General features: G+C 37.3%; 1 protein-coding gene across 1 annotated transcript in view; it reads right to left on the bottom strand.

Moving 5' to 3' along the window:
- The window catches only part of LOC130235904 (CXADR-like membrane protein), a 176,613-nt gene that overhangs the window by 26,328 nt on the left and 132,494 nt on the right, over positions 1 to 17,791 (bottom strand). Inside the window, exons 2-3 of the mRNA XM_056466429.1 lie at positions 7,755 to 7,912; positions 5,151 to 5,349 (exon numbers count right to left, since the gene is read on the bottom strand). Coding sequence (XP_056322404.1) covers positions 5,151 to 5,349; positions 7,755 to 7,912 — 357 coding nt within the window. The remainder of the gene's footprint in view (positions 1 to 5,150; positions 5,350 to 7,754; positions 7,913 to 17,791) is intronic.

Raw genomic sequence — 17,791 nt, 5'->3', positions numbered from 1 at the left:
TCACCGTGACGCCCGCTTATTAAATAACAATTGACAATAATTAAAATTTAACCCAATTCAGATAAAATTATATCAGCAGCTCCATAATAATCAGGTAACAATCTATATTTTGAATTATCCGAAGTAATAAATGATTTACAGATTAATGAGCATTGAATAATTCACTTCTTAATCATTTTATTTGTAATAAATTCACATTATTTCACTTCATAAAGGGATAGTTCAAATTTCTGTCATCATTTACTCATTCTTCACTTGTTCCTGGGTTTCTATTTTCTTTTGAACATAAATGGAGATGCTTTGAAGAATGCTGGAAATCTGTACCCATAGACTTCCATTTTTCCTACTATGGAATTTAATGGTTAAAGGTTTACAGCTTATTCAAGAAATCTTCGTTTGTGTTTAACAGAAAATCTAATAAAAAAACTACTAAAACTTTGGAACCACTTGAGAAAAACGGTGAGCCCATTTTCAGTTTTGAGTCTATCAAACTAACTATCCCTTTAAAACACCACAAAAAAATATACTCACTCTGAAATTCACAATTCTTAACGCATTAAAGTAAAACTAGATCTGATCTATTTTTTCCTTGCATCATGAAGCTCTTAAAACTCAGTGTGACGCCTGCGAGCTCGACAACATGAATCTGTAAAACAACCCGTTCACCATTCGGTCCATGACCCCCCACGTGTGCCAGACAATAACTCAAATGAACACAAGTCAAATTCAAATACTTTTGTCACATCACAAATACTTTTGTCTGACTCCACAATAGTCAGATAGCACTTCATATTTTGAATTATCCAAAGATTAATTGGCTTTACAGATTAATGAGCATTGAATAATTCGATTTTATTCACTTTTTTTAATACAAATCCAGCTTCACATTATTTAACTTTATAAAATGGATAGTTCACCTAAAGTTTGCTCCTCCTTGACAGTTCCAAACCTGTTTGGGTTTCTATTTTCTACGGAAAATAAAAGAAGATGTTTTGAGGAATGCTGGAAATCTGTACCCATTGACGTCTATAGTATAATTCCTAAAATAAATTCAATGGTTACAGGTTTTCAGCTTTCGTCAAAGCATCTTCTTTTGTTTTTAACAGAATAAATAAACTCTGGAACCACTTGAGGCCGAGTAATAAAACTTCATATTTGAGCAAACTATCCCTTTAAAAGACAAAGAAATAATAACAACACTAATTCTGAAATTCACAACTCTAAACACATTAAAGTTAAACTACATCTGATCTATTTTTTCCTTGCATCATGAAGCTCTTAAAACTCAGTGTGACGCCAGCGAGCTCGACAACATGAATCTGTACAACAGCCCGTTCACCATTCGGTCCTTGACCCCCCACGTGTGCCAGACAATAACTCAAATGAACACAAGTCAAATTCAAATATTTTTGTCACATTATGGCTCCATAATAATCAGATAGCACTTCATATTTTGAATTATCCAAAGATTAATGGGCTTTACAGATTAACGAGCACTGAATAATTCGATTTTTAATAACTTTTTTTAATACAAATCCAGCTTCACATTATTTAACTTCATAAAATGGATAGTTCACCTAAAATTTCCTCCCCCTTGACAGTTCCAAACCTGTTTGGGTTTCTATTTTCTACGGAACATAAAAGAAGATGTTTTGAAGAATGCTGGAAATCTGTACCCATTGACGTCCATAGTATTTTTCCTACAATAAATTCAATGGTTACAGGTTTTCAGCTTTCGTCAAAGCATTTTCTTTTGTGTTTAACAGAATTAAGAAACTCTGGAACCACCTGAGGCCGAGTAATAAAACTTAATATTTGAGCAAACTATCCCTTTAAAAGACAAAGAAATAATAATAACACTGATTCTAAAATTCACAACTCTAAATGCATTAAAGTAAAACTAGATCTGATCTATTTTTTCCTTGCATCATGAAGCTCTGAAACTCAGTGTGACGCCAGCGAGCTCGACAACATGAATCTGTACAACAACCCGTTCACCATTCGGTCCTTGACCCCCCGCGTGTGCCATCAGCATCTGCTCCTGCACCTCTATCTGCTGAGCCAGGATAATTTTGCCCCGGCACACACGCAGGAGGGGATGCAATTACAGCCGCTGAGTGGGATGCAGGTCCCTCCATCTCCAGACTCTGTCAGGATCGCTTACGGAAACTGCAGGCGCGTCCGCGGCCAAACCATTATCTTCATGTTGAACAAGACAAATGCTAATGTTTGGCCCTCGGAATCGAACGTGTCGTTTGAAAGCTACGGACCATTTGGACAAATGCATGTGTAAATTTGTGGCGCACTTAAATGTCTTTATAAAGCTTCCCAAGCGGCTACGAGGAAATGAGGGAATGTAGAAACAATGGGGGGGACAGACCTATAATGTTTCTATGCAGGAAGACATGTTTATTCAACATGTCCGCACTGTAATATTAAGACTGATGTGTGTGTTTTTGAAGTTTGAGTACGGTATATTAAAGTTGAAGGTCCCATGACCAACTAATATAAACATGTAAAGCTTGTAGTTTGTCATTTTTGCCTAAATAGATCAACGATTTTATTCACCCCATACTAGAGTTTCTCATCAAATCGTGACCAATCAAATGCTCTCTAGTATCTGATATGCCCCGCCCCCTTCAAGATGCTTCTCATTGGCTTTTCATTTGATGCGCTTGAGCTCAAGCACTCTTACTGGCAGAGCGGTGATAAAGTAAAACCCTATTGGCTGTTTTTGTAAAAGGGGAGGGGCTACTCTATGTCCCGCCCTCTCTTCATGTTTTAGTTAAGATTACGTTGAAAATCGAATAAAAATGCACATTTCAAAGCACGTCACAGGACCTTTAATAAGTTCATCAAGTTTTTAACTTTTTCACTTGTTGAGTACCCTAGACTTTTTTATTTTATTTGACTACAGTGATTTTGACATAAGGAGTGGCACGGTGGTGCAGTCGGTAGCACAATAGCCTCACAGCAAGAAGGTCGCTGGTTTGAGCCTCGGCTGGGTCAGTTGGCATTTCTGTGTGGAGTTTGCATGGCCTTCCTGTGCTCCGGTTTCCCCCACAGTGCAAAAACCTGTGGTGTAGGTCAGTGTTTCCCAACCCTGTTCCTGGAGGCACACCAACAGTACATATTTTGGATGTCTCCCTTTTCTGACCCATTAACTTCAGGTGTTGGAGTCTCTTCTGATGTTATTATAAGTTGATTCAGGTGTGTTTGATTAGGGAGAGGTTGAAAATGTGTACTGTTGGTGTGCCTTCAGGAACAGGGTTGGGAAACACTGGTGTAGGTGAATTGGGGAAGCTAAATTGTCTGCAGTGTATGTGCGTGAATGAGTGTGCATGCATGATTCCCAGTGATGAGTTGCAGCTGGAAGGGCATCTGTTTGGTAAAACATATGCTGGATAAGTTGGCGGTTCATTCCGCTGTGGTGACCCCTGATGAATAAAGGGACTTAGCCGAAAGCGAAAATGAATGAATGATTTTGACAGACATTTTTTTCTCCCATACTATCATGCATAATATTATCTTTAATTAGTGTTTGGAATAAAAAAAGATTATTTTATTAAGCAAGGATGCATTAAAACGATCAAATTAGACTGTAAATAAACTTTAGATTTCAATTTCAATTTGAGTTGAAAGATTTCGATTTGAAATACATGCTGTTTTTTAAACTTTCAACTCAACAGATCCTAAACAACCAATAACAATATATAATAATAACACTAAATAAATACATTTTAAAATTCAATAAAATGAAAACACAAAAAACCCTTATAAAATTAAATAAACAGAATAACTGTTAAGATTAAAAATAATAATGTTTAAAACAATAATGTTTTTGACTAGCAAGTCAATTTGTTTCTTGGTAGAAATATTACAATCATAACAGGTGTAATAATAATTCACAGTATTACTGTTTTACTTGAGTTTTTAGCTTATAAATGCAAAAATCATGAAACAAAAAATGCATAATTTATTCCAAAATAAATAAAGAAATAAATCATATAAATAAGAAAATAAATGTCTGTTTATTTTTATTCATTCATTCTTTTTCCTTCAGCTTAGTCCCTTATTTATCATCGGTCGCCTGATCTCATGAGAAAACGTAAGTATTTTACGTTTTGTCAGTTTAGTGGGTAATTCGTACGAATTCGAGTACGAATACGAGTTCAGATGTACGAAATTGTACGATTTTAAAAAGGAGGCGTGGCACCTAAACCCCACCCCTAAACCCAACCGTCATTGGGGGATGAGCAAATCGTGCTAAATTGTACGAATTAGATCGTACAAATTCATATGAATTAGCCACAAAATCAAAAAGTTACGAATTGCCGTGAGATTGTGTTGGTTTTACAGTGGATGCCCTTCTAGCTGCAACCCAGTACTGGGAAACACCCATACACACTCATCCACTACAGCCATTTTAGTTTATTCAACTCGCCTATAGCACATGTGTTTGGACTTTTGAGGGAAACCGGATCACCCGGAGGAAACCCTCGCCAACACTGGCAGAACATGCAACACCAACTGACCCAGCTGGGACTCAAACCAGAGGCCTTCTTGTAGCGAGGTGAAATCGCAGAATTCCCTTTCCGTAAATAATCTGTCATTGTAAATTTGTTTCGGTTCTGGTAAAAGTGTTTTGCTTCTTGTTAATTTTTTTTCTAAAACGTAAATTTGTTCGTCGCTTTTCCTATGTAATCGTGTCTTGAGCTTCGTAAAAGTGTTTCACACTTTCTAATGTTGTTTTGCGCTTCCTGACCACGTACATAACTCTGTGGTTAGTAGTTTTGAATAATATGAACAGATGTTTCAATATAATGTTAACTTCGTGAATTTATGCTTTGAGTTTTTACTCCAAATATCTCATCCATAACGCTGTAAATTGCTCAATAGCAAGTTATTTAAATCATGTACTATACCGACCCCCCCCCCCATGCTATCACTAATAATACATCATTCTTATTGTCACGCCGTCTTTGAATGTCATTTCACGGCAAGATCACGGCACAACTGGCCCAGAGAAAGCATCCCGGTGCTATTTTTGGGCCTGTGTCTCAATGACATCAGCATCTGTCATGTCTTTCTGGATCTGCAGGCCTAAAAGAACCGTTGATTAAAGCCCAGCTGCAGGGCGGCAGACTCACAGAGCACGATGAGCTTGACTGTGTTCCAGATGTACTTCCCTCCATTCTTGACCTTGCAGGTGTAGTCGCCCGAATCGCTGAGCGAGAGGTCGCTGATCAGGAGCGAAGCGTCGCCCTTCAGGTAGTCTCCGGCCAGGGACAGGCGACCATCTTCGCTCTCATTGGTGTCGTAGATCCGACCCGCGGAATATGTGATCAGCTGAGGAGAGAGAAAGCATGAGGAGAGTTCGTTAGTCTCTGAGTCACAAAAAAAGCCTGCAGGACGAGCTGAAACACTCACTGATTCACAAATAAATAAATGTTATTATAAATGTCTCATGCTAAAGCTCAAAATCAACATGGAGTGTACACACACACACTTATGCATGTGTAGTTGTCTGGGGCTTTTTCTAAGATTTTGGCACATTGAAGTTGTCTGTTGTACACATATTTAAAATAATTTAATCAAATGTACAAAATATGGACGGCTTAGAGCAAGAAGGTTGCTGGTTTGAGCCCCAGCTGGGTCAGTTTGCATGTTCTCCCCGTGTTGGTGTGGGTTTCCTCCGGGTGCTCCTGTTTCTCCCACAGCCTAAACACATGCTCTATATGTGAACTGGTTTAACTAAATTGGCCGTAGTGTATTTGTGTGAATGCAAGAGTGTGCGGGTGTTTCCTAGTGTTGGGTTGCGGCTGGAAGGGCATCCGCTGTGTAAAACATATGCTGGATAAGTTTGCGGTTCATTCCACTGTGGCGACCCCTGATTAATAAAAGGACTAAGTTGAAAAGAAAATTAATGAAATGTCTAAAATCTCTCAAATAAAAATTATATTTAATTAAATTCAATTGAAAGATTAGACAGTTTAGCCTAGTTTGAAGAAATCCTGGTCATTTGAACTTCCTATTAATCTATTTCTTTATAAAGAAAATGAAAATGAACTGTATTTAACCATCAGGGGAGCGTTTTCCAAACAATGGTGTAACTCGTGGCTGAACTATCATAGTATGGTGCATTGTTTGGGAAAAGAATGATGTAGTGATGAGTGTTTCCCAAAACCAGAGTTGATTTATTGTACATTTGAACCATGTTTGTTATAACGTATAACACCCATTTTGATGCTCTAAACGGGGTGGAGTCACAACTTCTTTAGAGAAGAACCCCATAAATAAAATAAATAAATAAAAAATAATCATAATTAAATAATTAGGATTTATAAAAAAATGAAATTGAATATTTATTATTTAATAGGAAATGAAAAAAAAATCATACTTTGATAATAATAGTAATAATATTAATGGTGATGATGGTTATTATTATTAAGTAGGATATTGTTTATTTATTTATTTATTTATTTTTTAAAGTCTACTTTTACAATTTGACACATGCAAACCACTGCAGAAATGTTCTAACCAACAGGCCCATGTCATATACAGAACAGAGACTTAATAAATAACCTACTGTAAATTAAAAGCATTAACGTATGCTATGTTTTTCGTTTTTACAAGCTATGGAGACGTAACGTAAATTCCGCTTTTAAATAATGAGCCACGGCTGTGTTCAAAATTACATCAATGTTTTCAAAGTGCACTGCGAGGGGAACACAATTGTCAATATGAAGATCGTGTAAAAAATACTTTGAAAGCAAATTACACCTAAGAGAGATGACTTTATTGCTTTTTTAAAATATAATTCCAAGTTTAAATGTTAGAATGTTCTAAATGCATAGGGCATAGGGGGGATAACTGGGAATAGAACACAGCCAGGAACTTCGTTTCTAACTACAGCTCCAGAGGTGTACTGTAGTTGCAAGTTTGCAAGTTTGCGATGCAGTTTGCGAATGTTTGTTGAAACGATGAATTTGGGAAACGCCCAATCAACGAAGTATGTTTGTAACATTAGAACTTGCGACCTAAGTTGGTTAACAATGGTTAAATATTGATTAAATATGCTGATCTGGCACCCCATTTAAAAGACTTCAGTAAGATTACGGAACTCGAAAAACCTAAGAAATTATGCAAGAAAATGCAGATTTGCATCACAAAAATAAACTACATTTAAAATACAGTAAAGCTATCATTTTAAATATTAATAATATTACTAAATATTATAGTTTACTGTATTTTCAACCTAATAAATGCAGCCTTGGTGATTTCAAAAAGTCTTAGAACACAGATCAATTTCACAGACAGTCCTACAAAACTGCCACATAAGCGATACTAAAACTAGCATTCTCTGCAAGCCATATATCGAAATATATCTCCGAAAAGAGTCGTCACTTGCAGGAAGTTCAATCGGCAAAAGGTTTGACCCCTTCCTCTGGGATATATTGTGTCAGGACGGCCCACAGGGAGCAGCTTGAGCTGTGGCCAGATTAAAATGTAAGACTTGTCCCCGGGCCAATTCCACATCATTAGGTCATAAAAGTAATTGTTGGGGGGTGTGTGGCAATACGAGGCAAAGCAGTGACATATTAAAAGCGAGTGGTTTTCACAGTGCTGATTGCAGCAGCAGAAAGAGGAGCAGGGAAAAGCACCGCAGTGCAGATCACAGACTGTGAACGGTGAAGGCCAGCATCAGCATCGGCATCAGCATCTCTGTCGCAGTGGCACACACCAGCACTCACCACTTTCTGCCGAGAGCTGGATATTTGCAGCATCCACTCGATGTCCAGCAGGGCGATGTCGGTCTGCCACAGCTGATGGTGGCAGGGCAGCGTGGCGTTGTCTCCGACCACCCTCTTCATCTCCGTCTGGCCGTTTGCCTGAAGCACATTCAGCAATACTGCGGAGAGAGAAACACAGAGAGAGAGCTGAAGGCCTGATGCCAGTAAGCGGTTCCAGCTTTCGTTGCCTTTGCTGCAGGATGCAGAGGTTTTAGAGAGAGATGATCCACTGCAGACGTTCACACACAGCAGCTGATTCAGGCTGGAGACCCGCGGCTATGCTGTTATATTAACTGATACATTCCTGAAACTGGTTTAACAGCCAATTTTCGCCGTGAACAGGAAATCTGCTTGATGACATGGAGGAGGGAATGGACTATTAGCAATTGCTAAAGCTGAAGAAGGTCTTTTGGCTAAAGGTCAAGGGTCTCATTTTTAAGACTTTGTGAAGAAACCTAAACGATTTAAAGTGTATCAATGAAGTCAATATATAAGTTAAAGATGTTAACTTAAATGTTCTTAAAGCTGTGCACATACTCCCATCAAGTTTGTTCTTATAGATCACAACTATTGCATGGGACGTGGTGTTATTTGTGTATGCCACATTTGAAAATTAGACTGTAGGACTGATTTTTTAAATATGCCAACAAAGTCATGGTCCAAACAAGGACAAAACTGAGGGCTTAAACAAGGCACAGGTGAACATAATCAGTTCTCCACAAGTAATCACTGGAGCAGGAACTGAAAAACTGAACGGAAGCATGAAAACTAAAGAATATGATGATTTAAAGTGGATCAAAGTCAATATTTGTTATATAAGGTGTTTACTTAAAGCAGTGTTTCCCAACCCTGTTCCTGGAGGCACACCAACAGTACATATTTTGGATGTCTCCCTTTTCTGACCCATTAACTTCAGGTGTTGGAGTCTCTTCTGATGTTATTATAAGTTGATTCAGGTGTGTTTGATTAGGGAGAGGTTGAAAATGTGTACTGTTGGTGTGCCTTCAGGAACAGGGTTGGGAAACACTGACTTAAAGATTACTTAGATGCGCACATTCTTGCATCAAGTTTGTTCTTATAGATCCCAACTTTTTCATGGGAAATGGCAATTGTGTATATGTCTCATTTAAAAATGAGACCCCAGAACAGTTTTTTTTTTTTAAATATGCCTATAAAGACACGGTGCAAGCGAGGGCAAAACTGAGGGCTTAAACAAGGCACAGGTGAACATAATCATCATAATCAGGATGCAGAGGTTTTAAAGAGAGATGATCCACTGCAGATGCTCACACACAGCATCTGATTCAGACTGGAGACCCATGGCTATGCCTATTATATTAAACTGATACATTCCTGGAACTGGTTTAACAGCCACTTTTTCAGTGAACAGGAAATCAGCTTGATGGCGGGAGGAGGGAATGGACTATTAGCAATTGCTAAAGATGAAGAAGGTCATTTGGGCAAAACTGAGGGTCTAAACAAGGCACAGGTGAGCATTATCAGTTACCCAGTAATCATTGAAACAAGCTAGCAACTAGGGTTGGGTATCATTAGAATTTGATTGATTCTGATTCAAATTTCGATTGTGAAGTAAAAAAATAATGTGCACACATACAGGAATCGATAAGAGTAATCGGAATTTTAATTTATTAACAAGTGTACGATTCTTAATCTAAGCAGGGCCGGCCGTCCTACAGGCAATATAGGCGGTCGCCTAGGGCCCCACGAAAGCTGCTCTTGAATATTTATTGTAAACATAAGCATGAGGACAAGCGTGTACGTTTAAATCATGAACAATGTGGATTGCATAAACCCTACTAAATGTGATACAATTCACAACGACGGTGAGAAAAAAAAAAAAACGTTTCTTTAAAAGGATAGCTCTGTATAATTTATACATGACAAAGCTGAAAATGATAATAAATACACAACAAAACAGTGTGAATAAAAGCAGAAAATATTACAAATATACACAGCAGCACCACACTCTATTTTGCATAGAATGACGTAATGAACTAGAGTGACGTAACTTATTACTACACAGAATCCACACATCTCTCCAAATTGCTCACGTTTGATATAAACCCGAAAAAGTCTTAAGTAACAGAACAATTGAATTTTAATCTGAAATAAGGTGTCCAAACGCCATCTTTCCAGAGCCGAAAAAAAAGAATAAAAGTAAAGCAGAGGAAAAAAGCAAGCTCAAAGTAATGTTCTGCTATGCATAATACATTTTTGGTAGTACTTTGACATACTTACAAACTTATTTGTTTAAATATGAGTAAATATGTTTACATGTGTATTATAGGTTAAATATCTTACACTTAATAAAAATGTATACACTTAAATATTAAAACTTGTATTTTTTGTGTGCTCTCTTACTGTTTTTACACCAGTGGGCCCAATTTTTTTTCTCTCGCCTAGGGCCACTCAACCCTACAGGCCGGCACTGAATCTAAGTATTCGATTCCAGAATCCCACTAGCAACAGGAGCAGGAGCTAAAAAAATTTGGATTTGTATTTCTTGATTGTATATTAGGGTGGGTAAAAGTATAAATAGCCACTTTCTGCAGCGAACAGGAAATCAGCTTGATGACGTGCAGAGGGAATGGACTATTAGCAATTGCTAGAGATGAAGAAGGTCATTTGCGTAATGATCAAGGGTTCGCCAAAAAACTTTGCATAGAAACCATCTTAAAAGTGAAGAACTGAAAATGATAATAAATACACAATAAAACAGTATGAATAAAAGCAGAAAATATTACAAGTATACACAGCAGCACCACCCTCTATTTTGCATAGAATGACGTAATGAACTAGAGTGACGTAACTTATTACTACACAGAATCCACACATCTCTCCAAATTGCTCACGTTCGATATGAACCCGAAAAAGTCTTAAGTAACAGAACAATTGAGTTTTAATCTGAAATGAGATGGTGTCCAAACGCCATCTTTTTCTGGAGCCGAAAAAAAGAAGAAAAGAAAAGCAGAGGAAAAAAGCAAGCTCAAAGTAATGTTCTGCTATGCATAATACATTTTATAGTAGTACTTTGACATACTTACAAACTTATTTGTTTAAATATGAGTAAATATGTTTACATGTGTATTATAGGTTAAATATCTTACACTTAATAAAAATGTATACACTTAAATATTAAAACTTGTATTTTTTGTGTGCTTTCTTACTGTTTTTACACCAGTGGGCCCAATTTTTATCTCGCCTAGGGCCCCTCAACCCTACAGGCCGGCACTGAATCTAAGCATTCGATTCCAGAATCCCACTAGCAACAGGAGCAGGAGCAAAAAAAAAATTGGATTTGTATTTCTTGATTGTATATTAGGGTGGGTAAAAGTATAAATAGCCACTTTCTGCAGTGAACAGGAAATCAGCTTGATGACGTGCAGAGGGAATGGACTATTAGCAATTGCTAGAGATGAAGAAGGTCATTTGCGTAATGATCAAGGGTCTCAAAAAAAACTTTGCATAGAAACCATCTTAAAAGTGAACGTATGACAGAATATGTTTTTATTTATTTGTTAACTGATTTAAAGTGGTTAAATTAAGTCAATATTTAAGTCAAAGATGTTTAAAGAGTTATTTTAGTGTATTTTCTTTCGATAATATACAGAACAAACCATCGTTAAACAATAACTTGCCTAATTATCCTAACCTGCCTAGTTAACCTAATTAACCTAGTTAAGCTTTTAAATGTAAGTGTCTTTAAAAATATCTAGTCAAATATTATTTACTGTCCTTATGGCAAAGAAAATAAATCAGTTATCTTAAATAAGCCAAATGCAACAGTGGCAAGCAAACCAAACTCCATCACAAACCTTGAAAGAAAGCAAATTGAATCAGGAGGCCAAACGAATGAACACAGTCACATTTCATCTCAAATACTCTGTCGTGGGCGTACAGAATCTGCGCTAATCTGTGTTACAACCCCAATTTCCTCCCTTCCAAAGCATCACAGCCTCCCAGCGATTCCCATCACGACACATTTTCCACTCACCAAGCGATAAAGCGCAGAAAGTGGACGTCCCGCGGTGCCGCTACTGTACTTTAACACCCTTCGCGTTTGAACTTCTCTACATTAACACAGGGAGGCATCTAAATGAAGGCCAAGCTAATTAAATCCCAGCATGCATTCTGATCGCAGAAATAATGCCCACACGGCCAGATGACAAAGCAGACGACTCTACACCTCAGCCATATGCGACAGCCGTATGCTTGAATAATCCTGATAATGGGAGACATATTATCAAACATCATTGCCTTGGGTAATGATCAGAGCTGTGCACGCTGCCTGCTGTTTGAAAAAGAAAAAAAAAAGTAGAATAGTTGCAACAATTTATTTTGGCTGAAAGTTTTGGGAAGCTTGAAATTAGAAAAATAAATAAGTAAATAAATATATACTGTATATTGGTACTAACGGGCAGAGTGTGCCGAGAAAATATCCCCTACACCATTACACCACCACCAGCAGCCTAAACCGTTGATACAAGGCAGGATGGATCCAAGCTTTCATGTTGTTGACGGCATATTCTGACCGAATGTTGCAGCAGAAATCTCATCAGACCCGGCAACGTTTTTCCAATCTTCTATTGTCCAGTATTGGTGAGCCTGTGCCAATTGTAGTCTCAGTTCCCTGTTCTTAGCTAACAGGAGTGGCACCCGGTGTGGTTTTCTGCTGCTGTAGCCCATCCGCCTCAAGGTTGTGCATTCAGAGATGCTCTTCTGCAGACCTCTGTAGTAACGAGTGGTTATTTGAGTTACTGTCGCCTTTCTATCACCTGGAACCAGTCTGGCCATTCTCCTCTGACCGCTAGCATCAACAAAGCATTTGCGCCCACAGAACTGCCGCTCCCTGGATATTTTCTCATTTTCGGACCATTCTCTGTAAACCCTAGAGATGGTTGTGGGTAGGGCTGCACGATTAATAGAATGACCCTACACACGATCTTAATTCAGCTTTTCAACCATTCAGCCAGCTATATTTTCAAGGTCAGGAGAGAAGAGTAAAGGAGGACACACGAGTCTTCACAGGAACATGAACACCTTCAAATGGTGTTAAAAGTGTCACATACTGTATTTATAAGGTATAATTCACCCAGAAATGTCATTTCTGTCTTCATGTAATGATATTTGCGGCCGTGAAATCACACGTGAGCTGACCACGAGCTACAGAGAACGCACGCGTGCACGCAGCGCGCCAATGACGGCTACTTTAGTGAACAGAACCTGCATAGGCTGTGAATAACAGGTAATAAAGTTGTAAATAACGTTCAGTTTGTTGCACAGAGCGATCGTTTGAGAGCCGCGCTGAAAGAATGATTTGCATGTGTGTGTGTTTTATCACAGTGACGGCAGCCATGAGCCGCACTAGGAAGTGAAAATGAAACTGGTCGCACATTATTTAAATGATCAAAACACATTTTACGGTTATGATTACAGCAAGCATTTGATATGTTTTTCTTTAATAGCGAACACAAAGTGTTGTACATGAAGATAAATGTTTTACAGTGTCAGTATAGCTACTCTGACTTATATAATGTTGAATATATTGCAAAAAGAAATCTGATTATGACAAATGTCTGATTTTACCAGTGAAAACAAATAGTCTAATAATGCTGACACATGTCCTTAACATAATAAATCAATTTTATAATTATGAATAGTTATATTCTGATGTCATAATTTCATTGTGAAATAACAAACAGGACAAATTGAAAGTCTGTTCAAGTCCACCATAATGACTGTACAAAATTTAGCATTTTAAGCAACAGTAGACCTACACACAGGCCTAATATTATTATTGTTGTTTTACCATATCATTTACAATGTCACTTTAGAATTATAAGGTTCTATCTGACATTTTTGTTCAAATTTAGTTATTGACAAGTTCTTAAATGACAGCTTGTTGTTTACATTTTAAGAGTTTTTTATTTAAACAAATGTTACACACATACTGTTCGCTATATGGATTGCAAAAACTTTGAAGCTCAGTATCTGAAAATCATTCAGAATGCAGATATAACCTTATAAATCCAAGGTGACGATATGTTTGAGAATTAACAATAATAATAGCCTACTCATATTAACCTTTATTTTACATCTAAAGAATCGTGAGAAAGAATCGTGATCTTGATTTTAAGCAAAAAAAAAAAAAAAAACGTGATTCTCATTTAAGCCAAAATCATGCAGCCCTAGTTGTTGGTGAAACTCCCAGTAGATCAGCAGTTTCTGAAATACTCAGACCAGCCCGTCTGGCACAAACAACTTGCCACATTCAAAGTCACTGAAATCATCTTTCTTCCCCATTCTGATGCTCGGTTTGAACTGCAGCAGATCGTCTTGACCATGTCTACATGCCTAAATGCATTGAGTTGCTGCCATGTGATTGGCTGATTTGAAATGTGCGTTAACGAGCAGTTAGACAGGTGTACCTAATAAAGTGACCGGTGAGTGGACTCCCACCAGTGCTGATATACAGCCATATCGCACTGCTACAAATGTGATATTGCGTTTATACAACATTTCAATGGGATAATCTTGTATATAAAAAAGAAAATCTAACGCGGAGAGTCTAAAACCCCTTTTGTATTAGGAACTACTTTCTTCCACCATTCATTAACATCTGCAGCTGACGTCAAAACAGCAGAAGCTGTTACTAATTCACCAACGTCACTCAAGTGCTAATATTTGAATGATTCTCTAGCGTAATGTCTAATCTGATGACAAAACAGGTGATTTTGCTCACATTTTAAAATTATAAGGTTGAACTTGACATGAAATGCCATCCATCTACAGAGATATCCTCTCACAGTGTTACAGTCTACAGTTTTTCTCTGTTGCAATCAGGATATCACAATAATTACCCCTGAAAAAAGCAGCGCAATCACTACCAGACTGCTGTTGTGTTTGTGATAAGGAAAAACGCTAAACACAAGCTTTCATTTCTTCTTTCTTTCTGCCAACACAACACACATTCCTGATATGGGAGTCCCATATCTCACACTTAATAAACTACAATTATATGGTAAAAAGCGGTATAAATACAGCACTACAACATACAAAAGAGAGAGATCGACTTAGAATATCACTTACCAGCATAGCTGCCAATATTTGTCTCAGAAAATTTGATATGAAAGTAACTGTACTGTGGTGTTAGTAACTGTATTATGCACCGGGTTTTGGGCGGGATGAAATTACAGTTTTCCGGGAGAAATAACAAAACGGGAGGGTTGCGGGAGATTAATCTGAAATATGGGAGACTCCCGTGAAAAACATGACTGTTGGCAGGCATACTTACCAGTTTAATAATGATTTGATCAGCTGGAGATACAAATTAGGCTTTTTTAATTTTCTAAGGGCTTATTATGCGGTCCTGTTGCCATCTTGTGGATAGACAATGTCAATCATCTTTGCTCTGCTCAGTATGGCAGGCTAATGGCCACCGACGTCTCTCAGAAATGATAAATATTTTAAAATAGGCACGATCCTTATAAATAAGCTGCCTAGTTGCAATCTATACAGCGACATTCTCAACTAAAAAGCCTTAAAAGTAAACTATGTTGCCTGACAGCAGGAATATTTGTCAAATTGTAGAGTGTCCGCTGGTTGTTGTGGGTGGAGTAAAACACAAGGGTGAAGGGTTAAGAGGCTGGACAAGTGCTGTTATTGTAGAATTTCGCACGGCTATCAGCCAATCCGATTCAAGAACCAGACAGAACTGTTGTAAAAAAATATATATATATATAGAAATATACATGAGCAATTCCATGCAAATGTCAACTTTGCCATGAAAAAAATTACGTTTTCAACAAAATACCGGAACCGTTTCTATGTTTTTTGTGTAAGCAAGTATTTTACAGTACTTTAGACATACTCAAAAATGTGTCTGTTGATGTTTTTAAACAATTTAATTTGATTTACCAAAGTCACACGAATGGAAATGTCACATCCATATCGCAGAGGTGTCACATCCATAACGAAGCTTTTTCCTCATAAATGTGAAAATATTAAATAAAGTCAAATCAATCTTTTTTTGTTCTATAGTGAGCCAACTCTTATCCTGTTGAGTAGCATAATTATTTGGGGGGGGGGGGGGGGGGGGGGGGGGTTGTGCAGTTTAATTGACACAATCTCTACAAAGTATGTTGTATACTGTAAACTTGCAGACTTTTTTCATTACATCCATAACGCGTGTTTATCTTCCACATTTAAAGTACAAAACATGTTTACAGATTGATATTTTTCAGATCTCACAACTCTGTGGCTAGTTGTTTTGGCAAATATAAACAGATGGTTCAATATAATGTTAATAAAAAGTATTTATGTGAATTTATGTTTTGAGTTTGTACTGCAAATGTCACATCCATAATGCTGAAATCGCTCACACACACACACACACACACACACACACACACACATATATATATATATATATATATATATATATATATATATATATATATATATATATATATATATATATATATATATATATATATATTCTAATTTATATATTTCTGTTCAAGCTTTCCTAAATTTCTTTTCAGCCAATACAATACAAAATTTCTAATTTTATTTCAAAACAATTTCTACATTGTCATAGTGCAAGCAATGACTTAACTGAGGGCTTAAACTAGACACAGGTGAACACAATCAATTAACCACTAGTAATCATAGTAACTAGTCACTGAAACTGAAAAGAAAATTGAAAGGAAACACAGAAACTAAAAACAATATATATATGTCAACCAACAGATCAAAATTATTCATATTCATTTTTATTTTAGTACTAGCGGGCTAAAAGAAAAGAAGGAATTATGCTTTGCAATTATTAATACATTCATTCATTTATTTTTCTTTTTTTATTGGCTTAGTCCCTTTATTATTCTGGGGTCACCACAGTGAAATGAACCGCCAACTTATCCAGCATATGTTTACACAGCGAATGTCTATCCAGCCGCAAGCCATCACTGGGAAACACCCATACGCTCCCATTCACACACATACACTACGGACAATTTAGCCTATACCCAATTCAACTGTACCACATCTTTGGACTTTGTCGGAAACCGGAGCTACCAGAGGAAACCCACGCAAACACGGGAAAAACATGCAAACACCACACAGAAACGACAACTGACCCAGCCAAAGCTCAAACCAGCGACCTTCTTGCTGTGAGGTGATTGTGCTACCCACTGCGCCACCGTATTGTCCTCATTAATATATTTAATTCAATTCATCTTTATTTCTATAGCGCTTTTACAATGAAGATTGTGTCAAAGCAGCTTAACATAGAAGTGCTAGTAAATTGAAATTGTGTCAATATAGTATATGTATAAAGTATTAAGTATATGTTATAAATATTTATAAGTATATATTATACATATTTTATTCCAGTTAATATTCAATTTGGCAAAGTAAACATTTGGTTTTAGTTACATGTTTAGTTAGCAATAACCCAGATTTTCTGGTTTACCCCAAAATAAGTGTTAAAAATAAATAAAATAAAATAAAAAGTGGGTAGAATGATCGCCTCACAGCAAAAAGGTCCCTGGTTCGAGCCCCGACTGAGCCAGTTGGCATTTCTGTGTGGAGTTTGCATGTTCTCTCCGTGCTGGCGTGGGTTTCCTCCGGGTGCTCCGGTTTCCCCCAAAAGTCCAAACACATGCACTATAGGTGAACTGAATAAACTAAATTGGCCGTAGTGTATGAGTGTAAATGAGTGTATATGAATGTTTCCTGTTACTGGGTGGCAGCTGGAAATGCATCCGCTGTGTAAAACATATGCTGGATAAGTTGCCGGTTCATTCCGCTGTGGCAACCCCAGAGGAACTACGTGTTTGTTTGTCAACTGCACATGGTTTTATGTTTTACTTTTTAAAGCAAATCAAGAAATCAGGGGTATTAAACATTTACATACACACCGGACACTGCTTTGTTTAGAATAAACAGAAGGCTGTATGACATTTCAAACATGAGCT

Source organism: Danio aesculapii, chromosome 10, assembly GCF_903798145.1.
Source record: "Danio aesculapii chromosome 10, fDanAes4.1, whole genome shotgun sequence".
In the NCBI taxonomy this organism is placed as follows: Eukaryota; Metazoa; Chordata; class Actinopteri; order Cypriniformes; family Danionidae; genus Danio; species Danio aesculapii.
The sequence above is the reverse complement of the archived record's forward strand: the minus strand, read 5'-3'. Positions and strand labels throughout refer to the sequence as shown.